This window comes from Vicugna pacos, chromosome 31 (genome assembly GCF_048564905.1).
Source record: "Vicugna pacos chromosome 31, VicPac4, whole genome shotgun sequence".
NCBI classification, from domain to species: domain Eukaryota; kingdom Metazoa; phylum Chordata; class Mammalia; order Artiodactyla; family Camelidae; genus Vicugna; species Vicugna pacos.
Genome location: NC_133017.1, coordinates 16,704,906 through 16,731,087, shown reverse-complemented (window position 1 = coordinate 16,731,087; position 26,182 = coordinate 16,704,906). Strand labels below are relative to the sequence as shown.

Sequence of the window (26,182 nt, the reverse complement as noted above, 5' to 3'; positions counted from 1 at the left end):
AAAACAAGAAAATTTGTAGAGAAAACTGATTACAAAATAGAACCTTTCAGTTCTCCTCACCTGTTCCATATAGCCCAGCAATTGCCCCCTCCCCACCCAGGCATGTCACCAGAACCTTTTCTCTGGAGAGAGTAAAAGTGAGAGTCTGGCCTAGGGGGAACCATCGACAGCTGCGGGCAGCTTCCGTAAGCAGAAGTTTCTATACTGAGTGAGCAAATGTTTTCCTCAGAGCAGAACACCATCAGTTAGGCTTATTCCCTGCAGAGTAGGAGACTGGAAGAACCTCCTGTGAAAAATAAGACTAGCACCAAAGAAAAAACTCAGTGAGCCGAGAAGGGGGTCCTTCCCAGCGGAGCCTGAGATACGGGCAGCCTTGTGGGAGACCTCCTAAATTCTGTTTTATTACTAATACATTATAAAGTATTTTGGGCCATGTTCTAGTACAAAGGCAATGCTTCAATATCTCAACTAAGTTTGGGCTCTTCTCAGGTCTTCTCCATGACATTTTTAGAAACTTAAATTGTACAGGACTTTTGCAGAAGGTTCGTCTTCATATCCAATTTAACTTTGATCTTAGCTTTAGTTGCAATGTTGAGAAATTGACCTAGCCTCCTTTTTCCCTCCATGTATCTAAACTGAGGGTAAAATGCTCCCTTCAAAAATTGTTGAGGACTACAGTAAATGAGTAATTATACACATACACACATATGTATATATAACACATACTATTAACATTATGTATCTGTGATAGTCATTGCATATGAATTCCTCCCCGTCACCCTTATGCTTAAATTCTTTGGTTAGCTTATATACTGACTACACTACTTTCACATCTAAAACTGATTGTCATTTCTCTCTATGGAAATGTCTAGAGGTTTCCTTTATCATATAGGTTTGGTGACTATATTTTCATAAACAAAAATTGGGTAAATTTTCCATCAGCTAGACAAAGGAGTTAAATTAGTTAAATTGTTGGCTTTTTCAAAAGAACAAAGCCTCAGTATTCTTGTGTATAAGGTTAGCTTTCAGTTCTTTTCCCTCCTTCCTGGTGTGCACTGGCTCATTTTAACCCAGCCAGTTCCCTTTGAAATCAGGCCATGTCGCCAGGCTTTTGCCCACACTGTTCTCTTTTATCTTGGCATGATCTCCTCCCTCATTCAAACAGTGCCTAACCTGCCAAGCCCAGCCTGAGTCTTGCCACTTGGTATGTAATCTTTGCCTGACGAGCCCCTTGGGTACAGGGACTATGTTTTAAACTTTTGGAGGCATTTTCCTACCAACTTACCATAATGCCAGGTACTTGGCAGTTAATCAAAAATAAGTCTGAAGTTCTCTGAATTTCATATTTACACCCGCAAATTCCTTTTGCTAACACCTTTCTTACTCTTTCGAGATATTCAGTCCCTTTGTCATTACTTCCTTTATCTCCTAACATCTTGTCTAACGTGTAGCTTTCCCTAAAACTCTCCTTACGCTTGAGGCCACAACAGAGAAGCATTTATAGAGCCATTCAAAGCCATTAGGATTATTGGCTGATTAAGGATAAGCCGGATAAGGAAACCCAGTGGGAACTAGTTCCGTTTTTTCTGGCTTTCTAATTTATCAAAGTCAAGTTCTCAGAGTCTAAATGTTTAATGAGTACTTTCTAAAAGATTTCATTGTCTTGTTTTGTTCTTATCACACTTGAGTGCTTAATGAACTTTTTTCCCAGGGCTTGCATCATGCCAGAGACTTGCTGTGTCTCCTTCCATTCTACCAGCACAAGATCATGGGTTTTCATAAAAAAGCAGGACTTTTAGGTCCACAGAGATCACTTACCGCTTATAAATAAAACACTGGTTGGGCTTTTCCTAAATGTTTGATGAATGAATGACAAAATGAACAAAATAAATATAAGAGCAGAATACAAAGAATAAGGGAAGCAGAAAAGTTTCTTCTCGTTACAGTGAAGTGTGCTTAATACACACGTGGATGGGGTGGGCTGGAGACGTGTGATGATATACATGGAATTTACCAAAAGCAAAGCCTGAAAATCAAGCATTTCTCAGTACCAACATGAAGCCAGATTATAATCCCTGATTTTTGTTCTAGATCAATTTATCTCTTTAAAGGATAAAGGCAATTGCTCAGGCCACCACAGTGTGATAGAAACGATTCTTGAGAGTACCTAAACTATCTCTGCTTTAATTCCATGCTCATCAAAAACTTCTTATTATTTTGATCTCTTTATGTGGACTTGCTGCCCAGGACAAAGTCCTGTTCAGATGAACCTTCTAGTTCTGGAGCCAGGCCGATAGCTCAGTATAAAGCAATGTAATGGTATTTCTGTCTGTCAGTCAGTATCCTGGGAGCTTAGTTAGCCCACATCAGCCCCTCAGAGGCTGATCAGCTCCAAGTGAAATGAAATGGTTAAGCTCCTGAAGAACAAAGTCGTGATGGCTCCGTCCAAGTATGGCCACTCTCTGAGCCCCTGCTTGGACATCTTTAAAAAGTATGACATGAGTGAACTTAGAGATAGTTCAACTCAATTCTCCTATTTTACAGGAAAGAAGACTGAGTCCCAGAGTCCGAATGACATTGCCAACTAACTAGAAGCAACAGTGGGATAAGAAACATACACCACTTCACTTTCATCAGGAAAGGTAGCGTCAAAAGATAAATCAGGCTGTGGAAGGCAGCCGTGTGCTGGTTACTGAAAGGGGGTTATGTGAACCAAGTGTATTATTCAAGGAAGAAAGAATGCTGGTGCTTACTGGGCACCCACTAGGTGCCTGACACCGTTTTAAGGACTTTACTTGTATTATTCATTTAGTCCTCACAACAACCTTGTGAAGTTGCTAATATTATTCCTGTTTTATAAACGAGGTAACAGTACCTAGAAGAAATAAATTGCTGCAACTACTTAGAAGCAGATCTCAAATTCAAGCACCAGTCTATTTGACCTTCAAGTCCACAGCTTTAATTTTTTTCCTACTACATAGTTAGACCTGATAAATTCGTCTATAAATACCCAAGGAGTGTCAGAGCAGAGGAACTTCAAGTACAATATGCTTTTTTTTTCTTTTATGTCCTCTGTAAGTTATAAACCCACATTTTAAGCTCTGAGTACTGAAAATTGCTGTAACATTTCAGCCAGGAATATATATCAATCTAATTCCTTAAAGCTTGTCAGAAGATTATGACAGTATCCTATAATGATTTATTCTTAATTATAATTGTAGATTCTTAAGTTTTATACACAAAAATACTAGCCTTATTCAAAAAATACCAGAGGCTGGGTTAATTTCTTCAGTGGAATACTGTGCTTTAAATTTCCCCATTAAACACCTAAACTTGGAAGTACGTATGGGAAAGTCAGAGACTCAAAAATTATATTGTAAGGGATTCTCCTTTTCCTACCCTTCAAGATCTTTCTCAAGAACTGTAAGCTACAATGTCAAAATGAGGAAGAAGGATGGTTACCTTCCAAATAAATTTCAAGGCATGGTGTCAACTGAGGCAGGGAGTCAGACAGCTGCCAAGAAGCAAGAATAATAGATTTTTTTGGTTTACATACTACTACTAAATCAAATGCTAATTCAAATTAACTTCTTCTGATTTAAGGGACTCTGTCAGAAACCAATGAATCTGGAAGATTTTAATTCATTGTTTATTTACTTGATGGTCTTATTAGTAACTTAAGCTACTAAGATGCATTAATTCTAGATACTTAACCAAGAGACTGCCTGTATAAGGTTCAAGGGTAAGTCAAACACTAGGGACTCAGAGGAAGAGGGTGGGAAGGGATAGATTGGGAGTTCGAGATTCGCAGATACTAACTAATATATATATAAAATAGATAAACAACAAGTTTATAATGTACAGCACAGGGAACCATGTTCAATGTCTTGTAGTAACTTACAGTGAAAAAGAATATGAAAACGAATATATGTATGTTCCTATATGACTGAAGTATTGTGCTGTACACCAGAAATTGACACTACCTTGTAAACAGACTACTTCAATAAAAATGTATTAAAAAAAAAACCAAAACCAAAAACAAAATGGGAGCTCAAATCCAATTCATGGAGGTGTTTTGCTTGGACCACAGAATTTTATTTTAATGTGAGATTCAACATTTAAAAAGATGAACAAAAGATCACATTTAAAACATTCAGATCTTGAGCTTATTTAGAAAAAAAAGATTTGGCAGCCATGGGCTCACCTTCCCATGTGGCCACAATCTGCTGAAGCTGTCAACTGTCCCTTTAGAGGGGTGTGGTCACTGGGCCACAGCTCCTGGCAGCCCCCCTCCCTCCTGTGCTCACCTTCCCCACCCCTACAGACATCTGAGTTTGTGACTCCGACTTTATAGGAACTGGACAAGGAAAGCACAGGAACTTTTTTTTTTTTTAAATAAAGAAGACATAGTCCATATCACTTAGTCAATGTACTAGGCAGCAAAATACAAAACAAAACAAAAAAACCCCACTACTTCTCAATATGGTAAGTCACGGTATTTTCGGACACCTGATATCAACTGGCCTCATAACAGCGGAAACTTTTAAAGTGGTCTAAGTCCTTCAGCGTAAATATTGTTTAAATGAAGCATGGTACTATTCTGGGCCAAGACTAAATTCTAGGCGACTGTTTCAAAAGACCTCTTGTCTGCTGTCAATTACAAAATAGCTCTTCATGTACACACAGGGAAATACATACAAGATCTTGTGGTAGCTCACAGTGAAAAAAATGTGACAATGAATATATGTATGTTCATGTATAACTGAAAAATTGTGCTCTACACTGGAATTTGACACAACATTGAAAATGACTATAACTCAATTAAAAAATGTTAAGAAAAAAAAGCTCTTCAAATTTTTCTACCACTTCTAATATTTAAGCTAAATTTATTCAAGATAAAAAGAGGACAGTTTCTCTGCCTCTTTAATACCTCAGCATATTCTTTCCAATAATTAGACTCTTCTTTTTATCAGTAACTATATGAGGTTCACCTCACACTCTAAAGCCAAATCAAAATATTTTACCAGGATCAGAAATACGGTCATGATATATGAATCCTCTATCAAGTTAGCTCTCAACAGTTCCTGATTTTTGCCCAGCAGGTGGCGAGATAGCAAATTTAAGATTTCATGTCAACTAGCACCTTTTTTAGAAAGGGCGATTTCCTGAGTATCTTCGGAAATAACTTTCAGGCCCCCTCCCTTAGCCCTCTGCTCCTTCAAGCTCAATTTGCCCTCCTCCCTAATATATGATGGTACTCCCTTTGTTGGCCAGTCATTTTACAAAGAATGGGAAGCAAAAAGAACTGCCAAGGACTCTGCCCAAGGTCACAGAAAAAAAAGGCAAAATAAGGACTTGGACTTCCTAAGACTTGGCCCAGGGAGTCAGGAAACAGTGATCTCTGAACATCATTTCTAGTGTGCCAAGATTATTTGTGGCAGAATATTTAAGGGTATAAATTAAAAAGGAGGAAGTGAGGGAAGCCAAGGCGTGCGTGTCCCACAGGGAAAGAAAACAAAGTCCTCAGGTTTCTAAAGAGGGAGATGTAGAGAAGTGGGTCGAACGTGGTCCAGTGGGCACATGGGGGAGAGGAAGGAAAGGGGAGGGGGTGTGCAACGGGCAGGGGGAGAGGAGCTGAGAGTAAGAACGCACAGTGCGGAGGGGAGGGGGCCCTGTACTAGGCGGGCGGCCGGGCAGGTCACGGAAACCATTCATGAGCACACAGACAACTCAGACACGTGCGTGTCCTGAAGGGGATTCCTGATCAGAAGCCGGACGGACACTAAATCCCCATCAAGGAAACAGAGACAAAAAGAAGATCCATAAAATACAGGAGAAAACACACACAGTTAAACGTACTTGTCCTCCCCTCACGTGAGAGGGGCTCACAGGCGGGTGAGAAGAGGCCTGTACGTGGCCCAGAGGCGGCCCAGCCCAGGGGTTAAGGGCGCCGACTCTGCAACCAGCCTAGCCCAGCTGCCTGGGTTTGAATCCAAATCCTACTGCTCACTAGCTGGCTGACCCTGAGTAAGTTACTCAACCTCTCTGGGCCTGTTCTCTCTTCTGTAAAAATGATAATAATGTTAAAGAAGTAAATTAAATAAAACACTGAGAAGAGTGTCTGGCACAGAGCAAGTGCTATGTAAGTTAAATAGAGCAAGTAACACGTATACAAAGGAGTGTGCAGAGGAGACTCCTGTGCTCAAACCCTGCAGCAGTTACGGTACGAAAACAAAGCATCTTTTCCTAGATACATACACAGATTCTTGTAGAAAGAACATCCACAAAACTCAGACATTCTGAAATTTACATAACCAGATGGCTACCCAAGCAGGATCTACAGGGATAGAGAACTCGGTGGCGAGGGAGCTGGAGAAGACTGGACTTGGGGAGGCGTGCACACCACACACGCTACCTAAGAAGCCGCAGACGAGCTTGGACTCCGGGCTCCGGATGCCAGGCCGTCGGCCGGGCTGTGGTGGCGGGGGCTGAGGGCAGCAGCTGGGAGGGCTGGACCAGTGTGCTAAGACCCCTGGTGTCCTCCGCTGCCCATGTAACAGGAGGGCAGCGGACACAGAGCCGAGCTGCCTCCCCGCCTCCTCTACTGCATTTCCCCTCGCGTCGCCTCTTCACTCTCCTGCTGCCGCCTTAGTTCAGGCCTCCGCTCCCTCGGGTCGCCTGGGTTTCTGGATCGGCTCTGCCGCTGGACCTCCTGCCCCCACCTCTGCACTCCCATCATCCTCCACGCTGCTCCCAGGGTCAGTCCCCCTGAACAAACACGTGTTCATGTCATTCTCCTCCTTTTCAGCCTCCCCTGATGGACTTCCCATTCTCAATAATACAAAATTCAAACTTGACACAGTGGATGCTTCGTTATCTTGCTCCAACGTCCCCATGTCGTTTCGTCTTTCACCTCTCTTCTCAACCAGTTCTAATCCACCCTGAACTTCTCACTGTTCCCTGAATATCCTGTATCCTCTGATGCTGTGCCCGGACCCCACTTTATGACCTTTTCTATCAGGAGAAGTCCTGTTCTTCCTCCAAGACCCACCTTAACTGTCCTCTCCTATGGAATGTCCCCCTCAGTTCCCTCAGCAGAGAAAGTTCTTCATTTTCTGAGTGCCCACCACAGCGTGACCAAGTGTCTGGAACAATGCACGCCACCCAGGACTGTCATTTACCTGTCTAGGTGTCTGAGCTCCCATCAACCCCTTGGTGCCTCAAAGAGAGAGCCAACTGTTCTACTAATTTTTGAAAACTCCCAGACCCACTGTAGTACCTTGCATACCTCTCAAAATATATTGGTTGAATCAAACATAACCCTTCCATAAAATCGGGAAAAGAGACTTAGTTCTAACAGCTTAAGCAGAAGATGAGAAAACAACTGAGCCCGCTTTGCAGCGTCTACAGCTTTGCCGTCAAGGCGGGTAGACCGGCCTCCACTCACCGCTGAGTGTCCTTGTTCTTCCACAAGGAGGCAGACTGCGCCTTGGGCACTCGTTCAATGAAGTTCACCAGCTCTTCCATGAGGAGCCTGAGTTTAAACAAAGAAGTAATGAACACTCAGCAAAGAATTTGAAAGACATGGCACGCTAACGCTGCAGCCAAGGGAGATGGGCTTGTCTGTGTTCCCCTTCCCAGTCACCTTTCTTTCTGTTGCATATAAACTGGGGCACAGTTTTACATTAAGCTGAACAAAAACCCAGCCTTCTCATTGAATTTCCATGTTAAAAATTCTGAATGTAAATGATTTAATTCGCGTTTAAAATAAGCCTGGAGTGTTTCTTGTCTCTACACACTGAAACATATAAGCCTGTGGTTTCACCCTCACTCTTAAAATCTCTGCCTTTTTTTAATGTGATTAAAAATACAAAAGGAAAAAAGCTAAATGAGTATGAAGTACCGGATACTGGTGGCAGCAAAAGTGGGAGTAGAGTTTTTTTTTTACTGACAATGTTATATATTAAGTGGACATTTTAAACTAGCAAAGTAAGTTTTCTTTTTTAAAAAATATTTTACTTATTTATTTTAACGGCGGTACTGCGGACTGAACCCAGGACCTTGTGCATGCTAGGCACCCACTCTACGTCTGAGCTATATACCCTATTTCCAAAATAAGTTTTCTTGATGTGTTTTAGGAATTAACAAAATTCCACATGGACGAATACCCTAAGGACTAATTCTAAAAATCTAACTCAAGGACCTGCAAAAGGACAGGCTCTGTAGATCACAAGACGGATTACCGCAGATTCACAACTGAGGGAATCTAAGAAATGCCTCTCTTGACAGGCTTAATGACCCACGTGCTCTGAGGGACACATGGAACATAGCACTGCTAGGGCCCTGGATGGCTGGAGAATGACCAGAAAGCTAGAAATAGATTTTCAACATCTTGAATGTCCTACACAGTCCAGTACAGATGCTCCCCACTGACTTAAATCCTCTCCCAATAAACATATAGACATGGAAAGCCACAAATTTATTAGCATTTGAAAGCTGAACAACTTCATTTCACATCCATCTATTTTACTTCTTCTTCTTCCATCCTGAAGGAGCAGCACCAGCTCCAGCACTGTAAGAGCCGGGATCCAGGCTTATCACTGCTCTGGCTGTAGCTTTCAGAACAGTCTGGTAGGTCCATCCTCACACTGCACATTTTTCAGCCTAGAATCTAGTATTTCCAGCTTTCTCTCTCATTGAAAATGCCCCATCACCTTGAGTGTTCTGCTTTCCTACAATGCTCTTCCTCAGATCCTTTGTGTTTTTCTGTGCATACTGCAGGTAATAATATGGTTTGACACAAAAAAGGACATATTTTGTTTCATTTCTAGTAATTCCATCTTGTTGGAATTTAGTAAGACACTAGAACTCAAAGCTAAGCATCTATATCGACACTTGGATCCCATATTTTGGGTCCCGACAGTTTTTACTTTACACCATACTTGCTAGTTTGCTTCAACACAGTTCTATTTTTCTGGGGTAATTTTCTTCACGTAATTTTTTTTCTCACTAAATGATGCTACAGTTAGTTGAAACAACCATCTGTACCATGGGGGCTTGGGAGGGGCAGAGGAAGAGACGGCGCAGCCCTCTCCAGGTCAAAGGCAGACTCAAGGTTTTACTCCATAAAGTCCTGAGTTTCACTCTGTCAACAGTACAGACAACTTATCTAATTACTTTTCCTGTTTTCTACAAGCTGTCTCCATTCACAGTCTGCACTAAATCACAGAAGGGGGGAAATTCTGAAAGTGAAGCTGTAAAATTTCTTCTTCTCTCCTTTTCTTAAATATGTGATGATCCTTTCTCCCCTGAAGCTCTCTGCATTGCATCTTAGTGGCATCTTACTGAAGGTACCTCCCCTAATTAGTATCATCTGCACAGAGGAGCTGTCTCTGCCAACTCCTTCTTCCCGTTTTTTAAGAAAGACTTAACGACTACTCTTCGCAGCATCAATCTCTAAGCAACTCCAGGGAACATTTGTTTCACAGATAGAGTTGTCTATTCAGGCCTGCTCTTTGAGTCAGCTGCTCAGAAGGAAATAACAATCCCTTCTGGCACAACACTCTATTAAAACAGTCACCACTGCAGGAAGGAGCTCTCAGCCCCTGTCTGACGACACAGAACAAATGCTCTCACCTGCCGATCTGAACGGTGGGCTCCGTGGCGTACACCGTGCCCGTGAAGCCGGTGTGCTCCGTGATGTAGGGCAGAGCCATCATGCAGTGGTAGTTAGAGATGAGGATCACATCTACCGTAGACAGATCTATTAGCTCGGTCTGAAAAGAAAGGGGAGGGAATGATACATGTCTGTTCGGGACACATAGATCGGCATGAAGTGCCTGAAAAATGATGCTTTCAGAATGCAGAGGAGTTGCTGCGGTACCCTGGCGTAATGATGCCTTTCCCACAACACTTCTCATTTTAGGATATTTCCTAATGTTGACGTTAAGCAGCAGGACACGGTGACTACTGATGAGCCTGTTCCCCAGGAGTGCTCTGATTTTACTAAAACAAGAGTTCTGAGTTAGATATGCGAGGATAAATGATAACAGGATACTCCAGCAGCCGCTGCCTGGCAACTGGAACCAGGTAACGTGGTTCTACTTGTTCTTTTTTTTTTTTTTTTAAATTTTTTTGGGGTGGGGGCATAATTAGGTTTATTTATTTTTAGAGGAGGTACTGGGAATTGAACCCAGGACCTCATGCATGCTAAGCATGCACTCTACCACTGAGCTGTACCCTCCCCCGCTCTACCTGTCTTTTAAGGCTCAATTCTCTTCTTCCACTAAGCCTTCCCGATTTGTCCAGATGGAAGACACTGCTTCTTCCTCAGAACTGTCCAGGCACTTTATAATATCCCTCTTATGGTAGTTACTATTCTGCACAATGGCACCTCAAAGTTTCACAAGGTATTTTGGGGGGAGGGTATACCTCAAGTAGTACAGCACATGCTTAGCATGCTGAGGCCCCAGGTTCAATCCCCAGCACTTCCTCCAAAAATAAATAAATGAATAAACCTAATTACTTCCCCCCTCAAAATTAAAAAAAATTATTTTGTCTCTCAAAAATTAAATGTCTCTGAGCTCAAGAATCCTGTGTGACTCATCTGTGTCCCCTCACAGCTGAGGCAGCCAGGACACAGCAGGCCGCGGTGCACTGGTATTGGAGGAATGTGTTGTTACACGCGGCGCCCTCTGCAGAGAAAAGTGAGGCGCTGTGGTTCAGAGACATCACCTCTGTCACTGAGTTTTTCCTCCCGCAAGTTACCCCGCAGGAACTGTACGGTGCAGCACAGACACCATGGGGGTAACTCACCGAGTGTTTTATTTAGGAGAACGGAGCACAGAGGTACTATGTCCCCTACCTAGAGGAAGTAACAAAGATGTATGTGCCATCTTTGCAAATGACAGAGACAGCGTGCCACTCTGGCTGTGGGTATTTGCTGGTTGAATGACTTTATGTGTAAAGAAAGTTAATTTAATAAAGCTGCCAAGGCGTAATGAGCCCCTGAGGACAGTATGGAGATTAGAGGTCAGAATCCCCTCACCGCCAGGGCAGCGGCAATCTGTGTGACTAAAACGTCTAATGACAATAATAGCCAATCGATGTCACCCTTAGCTCTGCATTGTGCACTGCACTTCCAAGATAACATCCTCGCATGACGAAGGGTCGTGGACTATTCTGCTGGTCCTATTCCCCACCACCTCTCTAGAACCATTTTTACAGAAATGAGAAAACTAAGACAGAGTAGCAGAGTGACAGGTCCAGAAAGGAGCAAGGGGAGGAAAGTGAAGCTACAGTAAAGTTCAAAGCATCCCCACCTTCCTTCTACCTAGATAGAAACTGGGGATATTTGAAATTTCTCTTTAATATTTAAGAATCAGCCCACAGAGTCTAGAATGATAACAAATTTGGTGAGGACAGCTGGAAAAAAAATATATATATTCTGCATGTATATACCTCAAGTGCCTACCTAAACAATTTTCCTCTGAGAAGTAAATTTAACATCCAAACTATGTTTACAGATTCACACTTATATATTTACTTATATACTTTCACTCAATGAAATCCAATAGAGATTATTTTTAATTTTAAACTTTTTGTGTACAGACACTTGGGTTCTACAGAGCATGAGTTGTGTCAAAAATAACCATAATTTATTGGCTATTACTATACCGTCCTAGACATGAGACACGGTCTACGGGACGGACTCTGGGGGAACACAGATACAAAGACAGGTAAGGTAGTTGCATTAGATTACAAATTCCATGAGGACTGGGATGTTAGTCCTGCCTGGCTCACCCGCCAGTCAGCCAAGACTGGACTGTGTTGTTAGCCCTTCTCTCCTGATTCTGCGTCCCCTGTTTCATCCTGGTCATGCAATGCCCTGGTTTACCTTGAAACAGTGACTATTACTAACTTGTCAGACACCACAAGTTAAAAGGCAAGTGGAAACAATTTATATAGCTCTAGAACCCTACATATATTAGCGATGCTTCAGCTTGGCAAAGATGAACTGTGAATTGTCTAATTTCAACGTTTAGCACTCTATGGGGCAAGTCAGAAAGTCATTGGAAAACCAAGCAACGAGTCCTACACTGTTGGCCATAAACTGAAGGCTGCAGCAGTGAGTGTCAGAGGCAGTAAACTGAAAATAAATGTAGCAATTGGGAGCAGGAATCTTTGAACAGATAGGGAGCTGCCCCACCAACTCCTAAATGACAAGTGAAGATGACAAAAAGATTTTATTAGCAAGTTTGGGGGAGCTCAGGATTTCGGTAACTGTCTACTTTCACCCGTGTTCTTCCTACGTTACCTCAAACTTTCTCCCTTATCTGTCAACTTTAATTACTATGTCCTTCTTTGTTTTTCTTCCTCTCTTTCACTCTGGTATCCTGCAAGGGCACACAGACATATGTCAAAGACAGAAAAAAGTTTATCTCAAGGGTATCAAAGGAAGTTGGAGAAACAGAAAGAGAGAGAGGAAGAAAGGACAAAAATAAGGGGCCTGGCATTCCCAGTTTCTTTTCTCGCTGGCACTGAATCATGAACATATTTTCAACAGCCACTGAAATCCCCTGCGCGCACGGGAAGAACAGAATGGTAGCTTCTTATTGATTTCCTCAGGAACCCCGGACTGGCTACTCACTGGCTCTCCTACGCGTCATCTGTGTGCTGAGAACTCCATCTAGGCCACTTTGGGGATGAGGCTTGTCAGTTGAGATTAGTCTCCTTTAAAACTAATGGAGGCTGATCTTTGTTTCCTTTAAAACAATGGAACTGGACCCAAACACTTACAACAGGTCTCACTGTGATAATGATATGTAAGTGACAGATATCCATCACTCAGGTCAGAATCCATGAATTTCAAGCAATAGTCCATATAGTATTTCAAGTCAGCAAGAATTTTTGTAGCTTACTGCATTGAATAATGCAGTATTCATTATTCAGCCAATTCCCAATTTCCCACAACTAGGAAAAGTATGGCTAACCCAGGACAGGCATTATCCAGGTGGCCCTCTGTATTCATGGATGTGAAATGTGCAGATATGAAGGGCCAACTTTACTCATTTTATATAAGGGACTTGAGCATCCGGGGATTTTGAATCCATGGGGGCTCCTGGAACCAATCCCCCGCAGATACCGAGGGATGACTGTAATCACAAAACTAAAAGGCTTGAGTTATTCCTTCACTTTGCTCAAAACTATGCCCACGGTATGAGTGTCAGTGGGGATTATGGAAAGAGCTAGGAATAGGAAGAAGAGAATGACTTCAGTGATTTACAGACAATATAAAAAGCTCTGAAATCATCATATTTTAGCTGTACAATTAAAAGTACCTGGAATAACAGATTGATTTCAATTTGAAAATCGGAAGATAAGCCCCTTAAAATTATTTCTTGGCTTCAATTTGAGAGATGACGAGGTATGCTTTGTTTCCACAGTAAAATTCACTTTAATCTTACCTCTGGTAGGCAGAATTCGGGCACAGAATCCACAAATACATGACCAGAGCATTCCTTTAGCTCCTAAAAGACACGAAAACATTCTAGGAAGAGATATCTGATACAGCACCAAAGAAATTTCATCCCCAAACCAAACTTTCCACGAGGTATCTACTATCTCCAACTGCTCGAGTTCCTTAGAGTTTAGGGGCAGGAAGGCTAAATGTATTTATTCAGGATAGAAAAAATGCTGGTAGGTGGCTGACTCAGACTTGAATGCACATTTCCTGATGCCTCTTTGAGGAAGCCATGTGTAGACAGGACACACGCTACTTCCATAACTCATGATCCAGTGCTTCCCAAGTAAGTTACACAGACCACGCCAGCAGTATCAGAATGAGCTGGGGACACTGATGGAAGCAGATTCCTGGGCCCCAACTCAGACCTAAGGGATCCGAAACTCTAAGGGTGAGTCCAGGGAACCTGTATTTATAACAAGCACCTCCAGTGATTCTGTTCCGCAATTAGGTTAGGAGCCCCGGCCTCAGACAAATCACTAAGAGCCCCTTTCTCCTCCTGCCAAAGGTTGCGGGGCAAGTAAGGAGAAAAATGCAGAGTAGTGGGTAGGAGTTAAACCACCATCACCATATTCCAAAGGGAAAACGGTGTACTTATAAAGAAAGAGAAATAATGCAAAGGCCCCCTCCATGACCCACTGTATTTACTATGCCGGTCTCAGTTTGGATTCTTTTCACAAGCAGACCCTGAGCAAAGGGCGTGTGCAAGCTTGTAAGTGAGGTGCTAAACAAACACCAGGAGGAAGGGCAAGTACAAAGGGGAGAAAAGGTGGCCGATAATGGATGTTACTGAGCTACATACCACTGTGGGCAAGAGGGACTCACTCTCACGGGGAAACTCAGAGAAATGGTACCATACATACACCTTGGAGTTATTCCACCCAGGGGCAAAGGACCTGGGGTATTTACACAGCAAATCCTGCATTTGGAGCAGCTTCAGGAAAAAGCTGTTAGGCAAAGCCATACAGGAATTGGCAGCTGGAATTATGACGGAGGACACTGAAGAGACAGAGGGGCCACCAACAATTCCCCCAGGAGGCCACTCGAGTTGCTGTCTTCCCTTGATGACACTTTATACTGAAATCTATGCAGGAGTTTTTGCTCCAAAGTTAAAGCTATCTATGACTCTGTAACAACCAGGAAAAGACAGAATTCAGTTGACAGTCTGCTCTTTCCAGAAAGAGAAAAATACTGTGAAATTTTTGCTCCAGCATGTTTTCATTAGTCACTGAACATGAATTTCTATATATTCACATTTATGTATCTGTATTTATACATCAGAGTCTGAATAATTTGACTCTCAATCTCTATTTGAAAATGGGGTGTTAACTTGTGTTATTTTCCTTTTGATTTTACAAGTCTCATATCAGGACCTGGATTAGAATATTTCCTCCCCTCGTTTTCCACTGGAAACTCTGGTTGCTCCTTATACAACTACCATTTAACCAGTGAGAGGCTGAGCCAAAAACAGACTGAAAACCATTCTTAATTACAACGTACCTGCCAGCTAAAAACAAATGAGCAATTACGTTTAATGGAAGAAGACTCCCAACTCCCTTAGGATGAAGTTAAAAATGATTAAAGACAAATCCTGGGAAATTTTAAAGCTCTGTCTGGTCTTAAATTGGCTACGTAATCTTCTTCCCCTTACTGCTGCCTATCAGGGTGCGTCCACCTCAGGTGACAAAGCTGCATCCTTCCTGGCCCGGAGCAGTGTATTTGCCATTCCACGCACCTACAATGTCACTGTATTTTATTCACTGCTCCCTCCTAATGAAATGCTACCACATACACATGCAAGTCATTTCGCTCACAATGCACGGGTAATGGGATGCTTCTGAGCCTTTCCCCGGGAACAATGATTTACAGCCCGCAGGAGAGTCAGGCTGAAATCAGGTGCACAGATTCTTGAATGTCACATAATTTTACAGTTAGTTATGAGGGAAATCTGGCTTCAAATCATGCATCTGGCTTCCACTTTACATTGGGGTGTAGGAACAGGAATTAATTCTGTAAAAAGAGCATCTCTTTATTTAACAATATCTATTATAAGAAGGAAATGCCCTATTCAGATGAATCATTTTAAGGACCTTTATACACTTATGCAGTCTTTCAATTGTGAACCTTGGGAGAGGAAGAATGATTTAGAGGTCTAAGAATGGCATGGATAAGCTTTACAGTTTTTAATCTTCCTTTACCTGACTTTTTTTCAGTAGAAAACTTTGACTAGATTACAGTTTTAACTTTTTTGTGTGTGTCTTTGGTCTTTCGTATATGGGTTAACTGCCTAAAAACTGATCAGAGGAAGGAATTACTGGGAAGATACTCCAATGTCAAAAATTTAATAGCCCTGTAAAGAGAAAAAGTAATTTGAGTCATTTCCTACTTTAGGCCTAGTTAGTGATCAAAGTCATACTAGGACCCCAAATCCTAGATTCCTAGAACTGTGTTCTTTCCCCACAACCTGTAAGAGTGCCCGTTCTAGGCTACCAGGAAAGACTGGAACAGGGTCACAGGTCATAGTCTGGACAGCCCTTTGTTCACATGTACCTAAAAACATGTCTCCCTCCTGCTCCCTCAAGAACACACTACCCAGAAGTTAAACACCCGGCTTCTCAGTCTATTCTCCACATGGTCGCCAAAGTGGTCTGATCAGAGGATGACACTGCCCTCCTTACATCACCCGAAGAATAAGACCCAAATTTTTTTTTACAAAGCCCTATCTGATTTGACCCCTGACAGAAGCAGTTTAAAACTCACAATACTTGAGGGTTTTAAAGTTATTAAAAAAAAAGTTTACTCCTTACAGGTGGAGAGTAGTATAGCCTCAAAATGAAATGAGCTGGATGGAATTCTCTAACAAGCATCACCTTTGAAACTTACTCCAGTTCTAAAAATAATAGTTTTCTTTTTGCGGTGATAAAATATATTTGCAGCAGAAGTTCTTAGATTTTACACATGAGAAATGGGATCTGTATCTGAACACTGAGATTCCCTAAAAGGCTCTTAAAAACAATAATCACCAAGTTCTAAAGACTACATGGGTCGTGGGCTTTTTCAGGGAGAAGACACAGGGGAAAAAATGAGCCCATAAGTCACACTGCTGCAGGCTGGTTCCGCTGTGACAAGATGGCTTTCACTGGGCATAGATACACTTTAGCTAATCATTACCTTGTCCAAGAAGGCATTTCCATCCTTGAGGGACCAGCCAGGAAGATTAGACAGCCTGGGACTGCAAAACAAAAGATTAAATTATCCTAAATAGATTATAATCCTCAGTGATTTCATGGTGACTGTACTGGCTGCATAAAACGAAAAACAGTTTGAAATTACTGGCAGCAATGTTCACCCAAATTACTAATCAAAAAGATGAAAAATAACCACGTGGCATCAAGCTGAAGAATTATGTGGCAATGGAACACTAAAAAGCTAAACAGTTTTGTGCTAAACTAGGAAAATTAAAAGAATGCTACGCAGAATAATAAAGAGGAAAAAAAAGAAAGATGAGACACCAGAGCATCATACAGTTTCCCAATTACTGACCCGACTTCACCTTGCTTGTGTTTGACAACAAGCCTGCAGGGAAGGCTGAATGGGACCATCCTACTGCGGATGAAAAAACAGACTCAGTGGGTCAGGTGCTCTGACAGCCAGAATTCACCACCAATAAAAATATCTGCATTCTGGTCAAGTCCACATTCTGGAACCACTGCTTATAAATGGATTGGTCACTTGTCACCTGCGGCTTGAGTTACCAACTCTGGAAAATGAAGCTAGTTTTCCGTTACAAAATCACACCATTTCTAAGTGAATACTTTGTAGAAGGTGAGGTTAATTGCATGTATTTATTACATTAAAAAAAAGTCTGAATCAGAAATCACTCACTCTGGTAATAACTGTGTGTTAGCAGCTGACGAGAAGTATACTGGAGGCTTTTCGAAAATAACTCAGGAGAAAAAAATGCTAGTAAATGGAAAAACTTAATGACCAAGGGGATACGTGGAGAAAAGCACACAAGAAGTGTAAGCTGGATGGCAAAAGGATTCCAGCACTTCACCGCATTAGTCTGTGAAGCAAAAATTAAGGGCAAAGTATATGGGTGTGAGACTAAAAGGCTCTATTATCAGAAACCAAATTCATGTATAGTCCTTCATCCTCGTGCCAAAATAATTTTATCAAATTCTGACTTCATAACTAGGTGATAGGTATGAGAGAAAAATTAAAACATAAATATGTGAATACTTGTCAATCTGCTAGGAAAGACTAAAAACCTGAATAAAATATACACGCATCTAATCTCAGAAAAAAGTGAGAATCTGGGGGGCAATTTTTAACTCTGACATGATTCCAAGCTCACAGAAAAGCTGTACGAATGAAAGTACGACGAAGTCCCGTATGCCTTCTGCCTGGATTGTCTGTTCACATTTTGCTTTTGTTAATCAAAAAGCGAGAATTTTGGATTTCATGCTTGAGAATGAAAACTACTACTGGGAGAATCAAATTTGGTTGGCATAAGTTATGCCTGATAAACTTCCCTTTTAAACTCTGGGAGTTTTCTCAGAAAAATATCCTATTATTATCAGCTGTTCAATTTCCATCTCATTTCATAGTCACATATACGCCTTTACTTAGATTTCTTACAAAATATTATTTACTATCAGATCAGATTAAAAAACCAAGCATTGTAATAAAAGTGTAATGACAAGACAATATGAATACTGTTCTCATTTCATGCACACTAACTCTCTATGAGAAGGCTGTAAATATCCACTTCCCTTTACACAGAACTGGATCAAAGGACATGCATCCTGATCCTGTCTGTTTCTCATCGGACACACACAAATCAGCCTTCAAATTCCAGATGACTTATTCAATCAGTTCTGTCCTCAACAAGTGATTAGAAATGGTACTTTTAGCAAAAAATAATTAATTTTTTTAAAGTAAAAATTCCAGGTATTATGGCTTTAACTCCTGCTAAACATTTTTTATAACATCAAAGCCTTTTATGAAATACCTATAGTTACTGTGGATTTGAGAAATTGCTAGTAATGGGACTGAATGTTCAAAGGAGAGCATGATCATGTTATAACAAGAGTGCCAAAGAGAAAGGGCCACTGAAATGTAACACCAGATGGCAAACGGATGCTGACTATACAGGTGAAAATATTTGGTTACTGGGGTCCAACAAGTTAATGACTAACCCATGAAGAGTGTAAACTTTAAGCTACCAAAGGGGAAGAGCTTTATTATTTTGCTCTTAATGATTACAGAATTTGACTATGTAAATTTTTTAAATAAGGAAACAGAAGTCTCTTCAAAGAAATTTACATTAATAAAATACAGAAGGCAATAATATTAGAGAAATTCTGATTATAGAGGTATACATCTTTGCATTTACCATTTAACAATAATTTCTAAGGAAAAAACAGATGCCATTAAAGTGTTAGAGTCAAGAAAAAACATATGTATATAAGCTTTTTTTCAGTATTATAAAAAATAGGTAAAATATTCCCATAACTAAGTAAACAAATAACCTAAAGCCTTTAAAAGTAATCTATTGCCTAGAAAAATAGTGAAAGGTGAACAGGATATGCTTCTTTTTCTCTTTATACATTTCATTTTCCTAATTTCCTACTTTGAAATGTTATTACTTTTATAATCAGAAGATAATGAGAGAGGCATGGCTACATTCGTTCATTCAAAAAAATATTTATGAAAGTTTACTGTAAGTCTGCAAAGTCCAGGAACAGGACAGTAAATAATCTTTGAGTTTTAGTTTGCTGTCTAATGTAAGGAGATAGTAAACAGCAATACAACAGAATAAAGTAAAAGCTATGACAGGAGAGGGCAGAAGGCATCATGGGTTCACACAGAAAGGGCACTCCTGACAGTGCGTGGTGGTGTGAGCAAGCAGGCAACACGAGTTACAAGGTGAAGATAGAGGGTGTTTTTCCAGAAAGCAGGACAGCACGGCCTCACCATTTGGTGCAGTATCAGAGGATGAGATGTTCATTGTCACCCATTCACTGGTGAATCTTGATTTATGTGTCATGCATTCAGCTGCTGGTGATGTGACCGTGAGCAAAACATACCTGTCCCCCTGAGCTGGTAGGGAAGACAGACATATCAAGTAATCACACAGAGGACAAGATGTTACAAATGATGAGGCTGGACAGCACAAAGCACCACAAAGCTTCCTCACAAGGGACTGGTCTAGGCAGCATGAAGATGTCCCTGGGTTTATGATGACTGAGCTGAGATCTGGACAGCAGTGGAGTCGAGGGGAAACTGAGTCAAGGGGCTGGGTTTGGAGGAAAAAGAGAAGACAGGCACAAGGCCTGGGACTGTCCTCCAATCATTCTCACCAGCCTTGGGATGGACATCTTACAGAAAAAGTTACTCAAATGAAATTTCAAGATAGGTTCCATATACTCCCACCCCCCATCTAAAATGCCATCTCTCTGTCCTTCCTATATGGAAACTGGAGTCATAAATGATCTGAGAGATGAGCTCCTGCTAAACAGGCTCAGGGAAGGTGGGATGCGGGAGTGGGGAAAGCCTTCCTGGCTGAAAGAACAGTTTGTGGAACGGCTTCCAGGCAGGAGATAAAATTTCTTTGAAACTGAAAGGAAACAAAGAGCAAGACACTAGAAAGGTAGGCGTAAAGCCTAAGGTACCAAGATGACCTCGGCATTTACCCTAAGAGTAATGAAAGGCCACTGAAAAGGTCTTGAACAGGTGAGAGACGATTAGATGTGTGTTTCTAAAAGATGATTTTGGAGAAAACTGACATCAAGTGCCTTCTGATAACACATACCATCATTTGTGTGGTATTCCTTCCGAAAAAGTAACCCCAACCTAATCGTGAAGAAATATGAGACAAATCCACGTTGAAAGATGTTATATAAAAGAACTGGCCTGTCCTAAAAGTGGCAAGGTCATAAAAGGCAAGGCCATGAAAGACTGTGAAACTCCTCCAGATTAAAAAAGTGACCAAATGCAATGTGTGATCTGGACTGGATCCTAGACCAGTGAGTTCTTCTTCTTTTTTGTGATTAAGTGGCATTATAGTCAAATATGAACTGGTATATCTCGGGGAATATGAACAAGGTACACAGCTTAAATCCTGTCTAGTATAGCGTTGATGTAAGTTTCTGTATTTTGATGACCATACTGCAGTTAGGTAGGAGAAATGTTCTTCTTATAAAACACGAACTCAAGTATTTAAATGACAAAGGAGCACTGTGTCTGTATCTTTCAAATGGGTCAGAAAAATTATATGCATACAGATAAAGAGGAAGTGAAAAAGCAAGTGTGATCAATGTTAACAACTGGTGAGAGTAACTGGGAGTTGTCTGTTCTATTCTTGCAACTTTTCTGTAAATCTGAAGTGATTTCAAAATAAAAAGTTACACAAAAAGAAAGACTCTGGCTTTAGGTGCAAGAATAGAACTGGGGAGACTGGGTAGGGGCTTTAGCAGTAATGCCTGTAAAAGAGGCGGCGGACCACTACAGCAGTAGTACTTAAGGGAGGTGACCGGACTCAAGCTATCGAGAAGGTGAAAATGACAAGGCTTATTTAATGAAAGCCTGGATGTGGGGAGCGAGGAAGGGGGCATGTGGCTTTTTTAACAGGATGCCATTCCCTAAGACGGCAGGGTGGGGGGAAACTGGAGGGTCTGCTCTCCTCTTCTGGGCTGAGTCTAATCCCGAACTCAGTTCGGGGCACGTTAAGTTTTGAAATGCTTTCAAAGGCATATCCAAGGAAAGAAACAGAGTAGGCATTTTGGATTTATGAATCTGGAACTCAGTAGAGAATTATTAACTAAAAATACACATGTGGAAGTTATTGTCTGGATGGTTACCAAGGCCCTGAGCATTTATTAAATTCCCTTGAAGACGCTGATGGCCAAGCACTGAACATTGAAGAATTCTGATGTGTGATGGCCAGCTAGAGGAAAATGGGTCCCCAAGCAGACAGAAGAGGAAGAGTCAGAGAAATAAAGAAAACCAGGAATGCATTATCATGGAGGAGAGCGGTGCTGAATGCGAAGGAGGATGAGGACTGACAAATGGGCATCGTGGCTAATGACATGGAAGTCATTTATGATTTGACCAAGAGACGTTCTGGTGGGTGGTGTGGGCAAAGCAGACTGGAGAGGAGTTGAGTTAGACGTGCTGAAGGGGAAAGCAGAGTTGACAGGAAGTTAAAAAAATTCTTTTTTAATTTTAATTTAAAAGTGACTGAGCATAATTAGATGGGAAGAAGTAAGTCAAGATGGAAAGATTCAAGAAAAAGGAAAGATTACAATAATGAAATGACTCAGAAGGTGAGAAGGTTGGAATCCAAAGAAGATAAAAGCATTCACTCATAGGACAAGTATTTACTGAGCAGTTACTATATGCCTGGAACTGTTTTAGGCACTGGGGATACAGTGGAGAACAAACAAAATCTCTGCCCTTATAAACCTTATCTTTTAGTGGAGAGGAAAGACAATATATAAACCAAGTATGAATATATTAGGTAATGATAAGTGCTGTGAAGAAAAATAAAGCAGGATGAGGGGATAGGGAGGGACTGGGAATACTGCTTTAGCCAAGCAGATCTCCAAGGTTTCTGGCCTGAGCAAAGGAAGATACTTTTTGTAAGGAACTGCTGTGGGCTGCCAATCATCCCATGAGTGTAGTCTCCCTCTGAGAGAGGAGCAATGACAAGGGGAAGAGAGAGTGGAAGCGGATTGTGCATTCACTCGGGAATACAGAATCAGGTAAAGACGAGAATGAACAGCAAAGGGGGAACCTGCAGCTAGGGCTGTCTGACTAACTCAGGTTCTGAACACCTAGGTGATTCATGCCCTGCATACCGTGTAGGCCCCCTTATAGAAATCCTGAGTACCTTGTGTTTTTTTCTCAGTAATTACCCCAAGTATATAGTTGCTTTCTTAACACAAGTATAATTAAACCTTCAACTGTGTAATTCCTTCTCCCTAACAGTCTATAAACTCCATGAGTGAAGAAAAGTTGTCTTGTTCATGTCTGTACCCCTGGTCTAAAACACCAAATGAATGAACATTTTAATCTTTGGAAGAACAGACAACAACGTTAGGCTATTTTAGTAAGAAACAACCTGTCAGTCATTTTTGTTGAGAAATATATGAGAAAAATACCTACAGCTCTTGAACCAACCGTGGATAATATCTGCGGATAGTATATGTATTTTTAAGTGTTGGATGTCATTATAAATGGATTTTATCAGCTATGCATACAAGGTAATCTGGAATTAACTTTGACTTTGTCCCCATCACTTTACTATATCCCTTATCTCAGAAAAAAGTCAATGCTTGGTTTTTAATTATAGTTTTTCTACGTGGTTCATGGGGTTATCATTATGAATAATCACTGCACACAGTGATGTCTTCAGGAGCGAATGAGATACATTAGTTGGTTTACCTAGCTTATTATGCTTTTAAGCTCTTAAATCTGCTTTAGATAGCTTTTCTGTCTCTCCTCTTTTATGTAGTATCACTTTTTGCTACTGGGAGTATATTTGCTTCTGAAAATTACCCACTTCTCTTAGAAATTTCTGCTTCTAAATAACAGCAAGCTGGAAAATCAATCTCTAGACAAGGTCTCAGTAAGAGGAAACAGTGCTGACTGTAGGCCTGGGGTAATCTGCCTGCTTTAAGACAGGGACTTTGGCTTCATGTATGATTCTATGATATCCACAGATGACTAGTATGAAAATAATGCATAGATTTCTATCAAAAAGAAACATCAGGCTCTATGATGTCAAGTCCCTGCAAAGGCAGTTAAGTGATTCTAAAATTCAATTCTTGGGGCTTATCAGTTGACCATTTATCAGCTCTTACATGAATTAGCAAGAAAGATGAAATATATATGACCTCACTTGCACTAAGCAGTTGCAGAAACATTTTACAGAAGCTCAGAAGAAGTTATAATAAAGAAGTCAATCAATAAATCAATACGACACTTTCCATCAACCCAAGCCAAAGCAGATTTTGATGAAGAACATTTTTAAGGGAACAAAGTCAACTTAACACAACACACAAGGTACTGGTAATCTTTATGCTATTGGGTACCGCTTCTCAGCACACTAGAGCTCGTTTTGTCTCAGATGCATCAGCACTTACCTTTGAACAAGTGGCAAAGGAAGGAAATTGAGGGTGGAAGTCATGTCCAGTCCACAGTCCAACATAATGGTGGTTGATTTGAATTTGAGCACATTGCATGGTAAGGTTGGGTGCCCTGACAGGCAATACTGAAAAAAAAAATCAAATCACTTTTGTCAATAATCAATTATAGAAAAAGTCTAAAAAAAATTGTGAATTAAATAAAGTTGGTTATCTTCCCTCATTAGAACAGTGTGTAAACTCAGCAAACTGTCTACACGACTTCCTCCCTTCTACGGCGCTGGCTACCACTTCCCATGACATTCAGCATACTCAGAAGTCTCGGAATGTACTCAGTCTTCCTTAGGGTGCCAAGTTAGAGCCCAGGCAAGCAGAGTTTTAGAGGGGCTGAAGTTACTCCGTATAGAAGGCTTCCAGGCTGCAGTTTCCCACTCCACTCTCACAGGACATTTCCGAATTCCCACTATCCCGTCATACCTAAGTGCTGTGCAAAACTGTGGATGTCAATTAGACTCTGAGCTGGAATTTCAAACTGTGCTACAGGTTAGGTTTTCTCCTCTGTAAATAAGTCCCCTGACTTATTTTTCTTCCAGGAAGAAATGGTTGGGAAGGGTTACCAAACAAGCATCAGTAAGGAGGTTCAGGCTCAGCCTTGTCACAAGAAATGACTTAAAAGGACAAGTGACTTCCCTGACGTGCAGATACTAGACAGGAGCGAGGGACACCTATTCTCGACCAATCAAGAGTCCCTTGCCTGTGGCAGCAGACCTCAGAAATCAGAGGGGCACGAGCCGCATGTTCGAAGGAGAGTGACGAGGCAACACAACACACTGACCTCAAACATTCCTCACGCCCTCCTTGGTGTAGTGGGGAAGACAGACACGCCATGCTGAAATTATTTCTATGGCGTGTACTCTGAGTCACCTTTCGTAATTCGACTGCTGCTCTGAAGAAAGTAAATCAAAGAAGAGAGAAAAGATCTTTCCCTCGACTTTTGAAGTCATCCTGTAGAAGCTTCCCTTGAACAGCAAAGCTCCCAAAGTGGAGAGATCAGGGGTCTTCATCTCTTGACAAACACATTCTTTCTTTCTGATTTAAGCAGAAGTCAGGGCAACGGAGCATTAGTGCTCACGCCCACGTGGCCACGGGCGCTCAGGCTAAGTCCCTCCAGGTGTTGGTGGCTCTGTCAGTTCTGACACTGGATAAATTTCCTCCCCTTCTCCAGAAGACATTATAAAAACTGATGATTTTTGAAAACTGTACGTTCTAAAACTGGTAAGGCCAAGAGTCAAGAAATTGTGGGTATTCTGCAAGCTTCTTGGCATTCCAAGTTTATGTATGATAATCATATTTTCCAAGCCATAATTCACAACTCATGGCCTGAAAGGGTACAAGGTTACTTATAATGAAAACAGTACTGAAAAGTACTAAAGAAAAGACGAGGAAGCAAGATTTCAGTAATTAAACTTTACGTAAGTTCATACTTTGATAGATACCAGAACTACAGAGAACATTTTCCCACTACTCGAGGCAGAGCCTTCCCCACCACCCACCCCTCCCCATTCTCCATCTGGTTCCCTGCTGATAGCTTGGTCTTTACATATTTACATATTTGTTAAAGATAAACTATCTCAAAACGAACACAAAGCATCCTGTTAAACCTGCCCCAAACATAACAAACGTTCTAATAAGAGCTTTCCTATATTCCTCCCTTGAAAGAAAAAAAATCAGATATTCAGAAAAATTTAAAAAGAAATGAAATGTATATAATGGTTATTTCTGGGTGAAAAGACACAATGCAATTTTCTTTTTTCAGCTTGGTATTTTCTGAACATTTGATGACAAGCATTTACCATACTTTTACCATCAGAAAAAGAGTATATGGTTAAAACAAAACTGAAAAGTCAGCCAGCCAAACTGAGTAACAAAATTCATCTTTAAATTATGGATATTTTAATTTAACATTGCACCAGAAGACAGAAGATGGACACGTAAAAGCTGCTGCTCGAAAGATTTCAGGTAAAAGAAGTTAGACGACAGACTGCACACTTGCTCCTGCCGTCCAAGGATACAGAAAGCAGAGGGACACTTTACAAGGGCCATAACTGAACGGAAGAAATGTTTTCAGAGTGTCTACTAAAAGAGTGCCAGACCCTGATCTCACTAGCTCTGATTTTATGGATCAGGAAATTAAGCTTTACACAGTTTGAGTGGCTTGTCTGAGAAGAGCCAAAGACATGCAGCAAGGTCTCCTGACTCCAAAGATCCCTACTTGTGCACTGCTCACTTTGTGGGTCAACTCAGTCAGCTAAGACACACGGCACAAGGTAACTGCCGCCAGTAAATGAAGTACCCGGCAAGGTTCCCCTATCTCTGGTGATGCTCTTTGCCCATTTATAACATGCTGCCTACAATCACCAAGCGGATTATAATCTAGTGAGGGCTATGAGATTAACACACAGAACATTAAGTAATCATGTGACTTTAACTTTACAACTAGAAATAAGTC

The 26,182-nt window shown here is 41.2% G+C and overlaps 1 protein-coding gene and 1 long non-coding RNA gene across 4 annotated transcripts in view; one reads left to right on the top strand and one right to left on the bottom strand.

Annotated features, from left to right (window-relative positions):
* INTS9 (integrator complex subunit 9) overlaps positions 1-26,182 on the bottom strand; it is an 84,548-nt gene that overhangs the window by 32,408 nt on the left and 25,958 nt on the right. Inside the window, exons 2-6 of the mRNA XM_006203188.4 lie at positions 23,674-23,801; positions 16,694-16,754; positions 13,467-13,529; positions 9,637-9,776; positions 7,448-7,534 (exon numbers count right to left, since the gene is read on the bottom strand). Of these exons, the coding sequence (XP_006203250.1) occupies positions 7,448-7,534; positions 9,637-9,776; positions 13,467-13,529; positions 16,694-16,754; positions 23,674-23,801 (479 nt within the window). The remainder of the gene's footprint in view (positions 1-7,447; positions 7,535-9,636; positions 9,777-13,466; positions 13,530-16,693; positions 16,755-23,673; positions 23,802-26,182) is intronic.
* Positions 1-26,182, top strand: part of LOC140690775 (uncharacterized) — a 66,824-nt gene that overhangs the window by 24,348 nt on the left and 16,294 nt on the right. For 2 of the 3 annotated variants that reach the window (XR_012066092.1, XR_012066093.1), the window contains exons 4-5: positions 2,545-2,642; positions 9,926-10,089. This is a non-coding gene — a long non-coding RNA (uncharacterized lncRNA). The remainder of the gene's footprint in view (positions 1-2,544; positions 2,643-9,925; positions 10,090-26,182) is intronic. The other variant, XR_012066094.1, reaches the window with a different exon arrangement.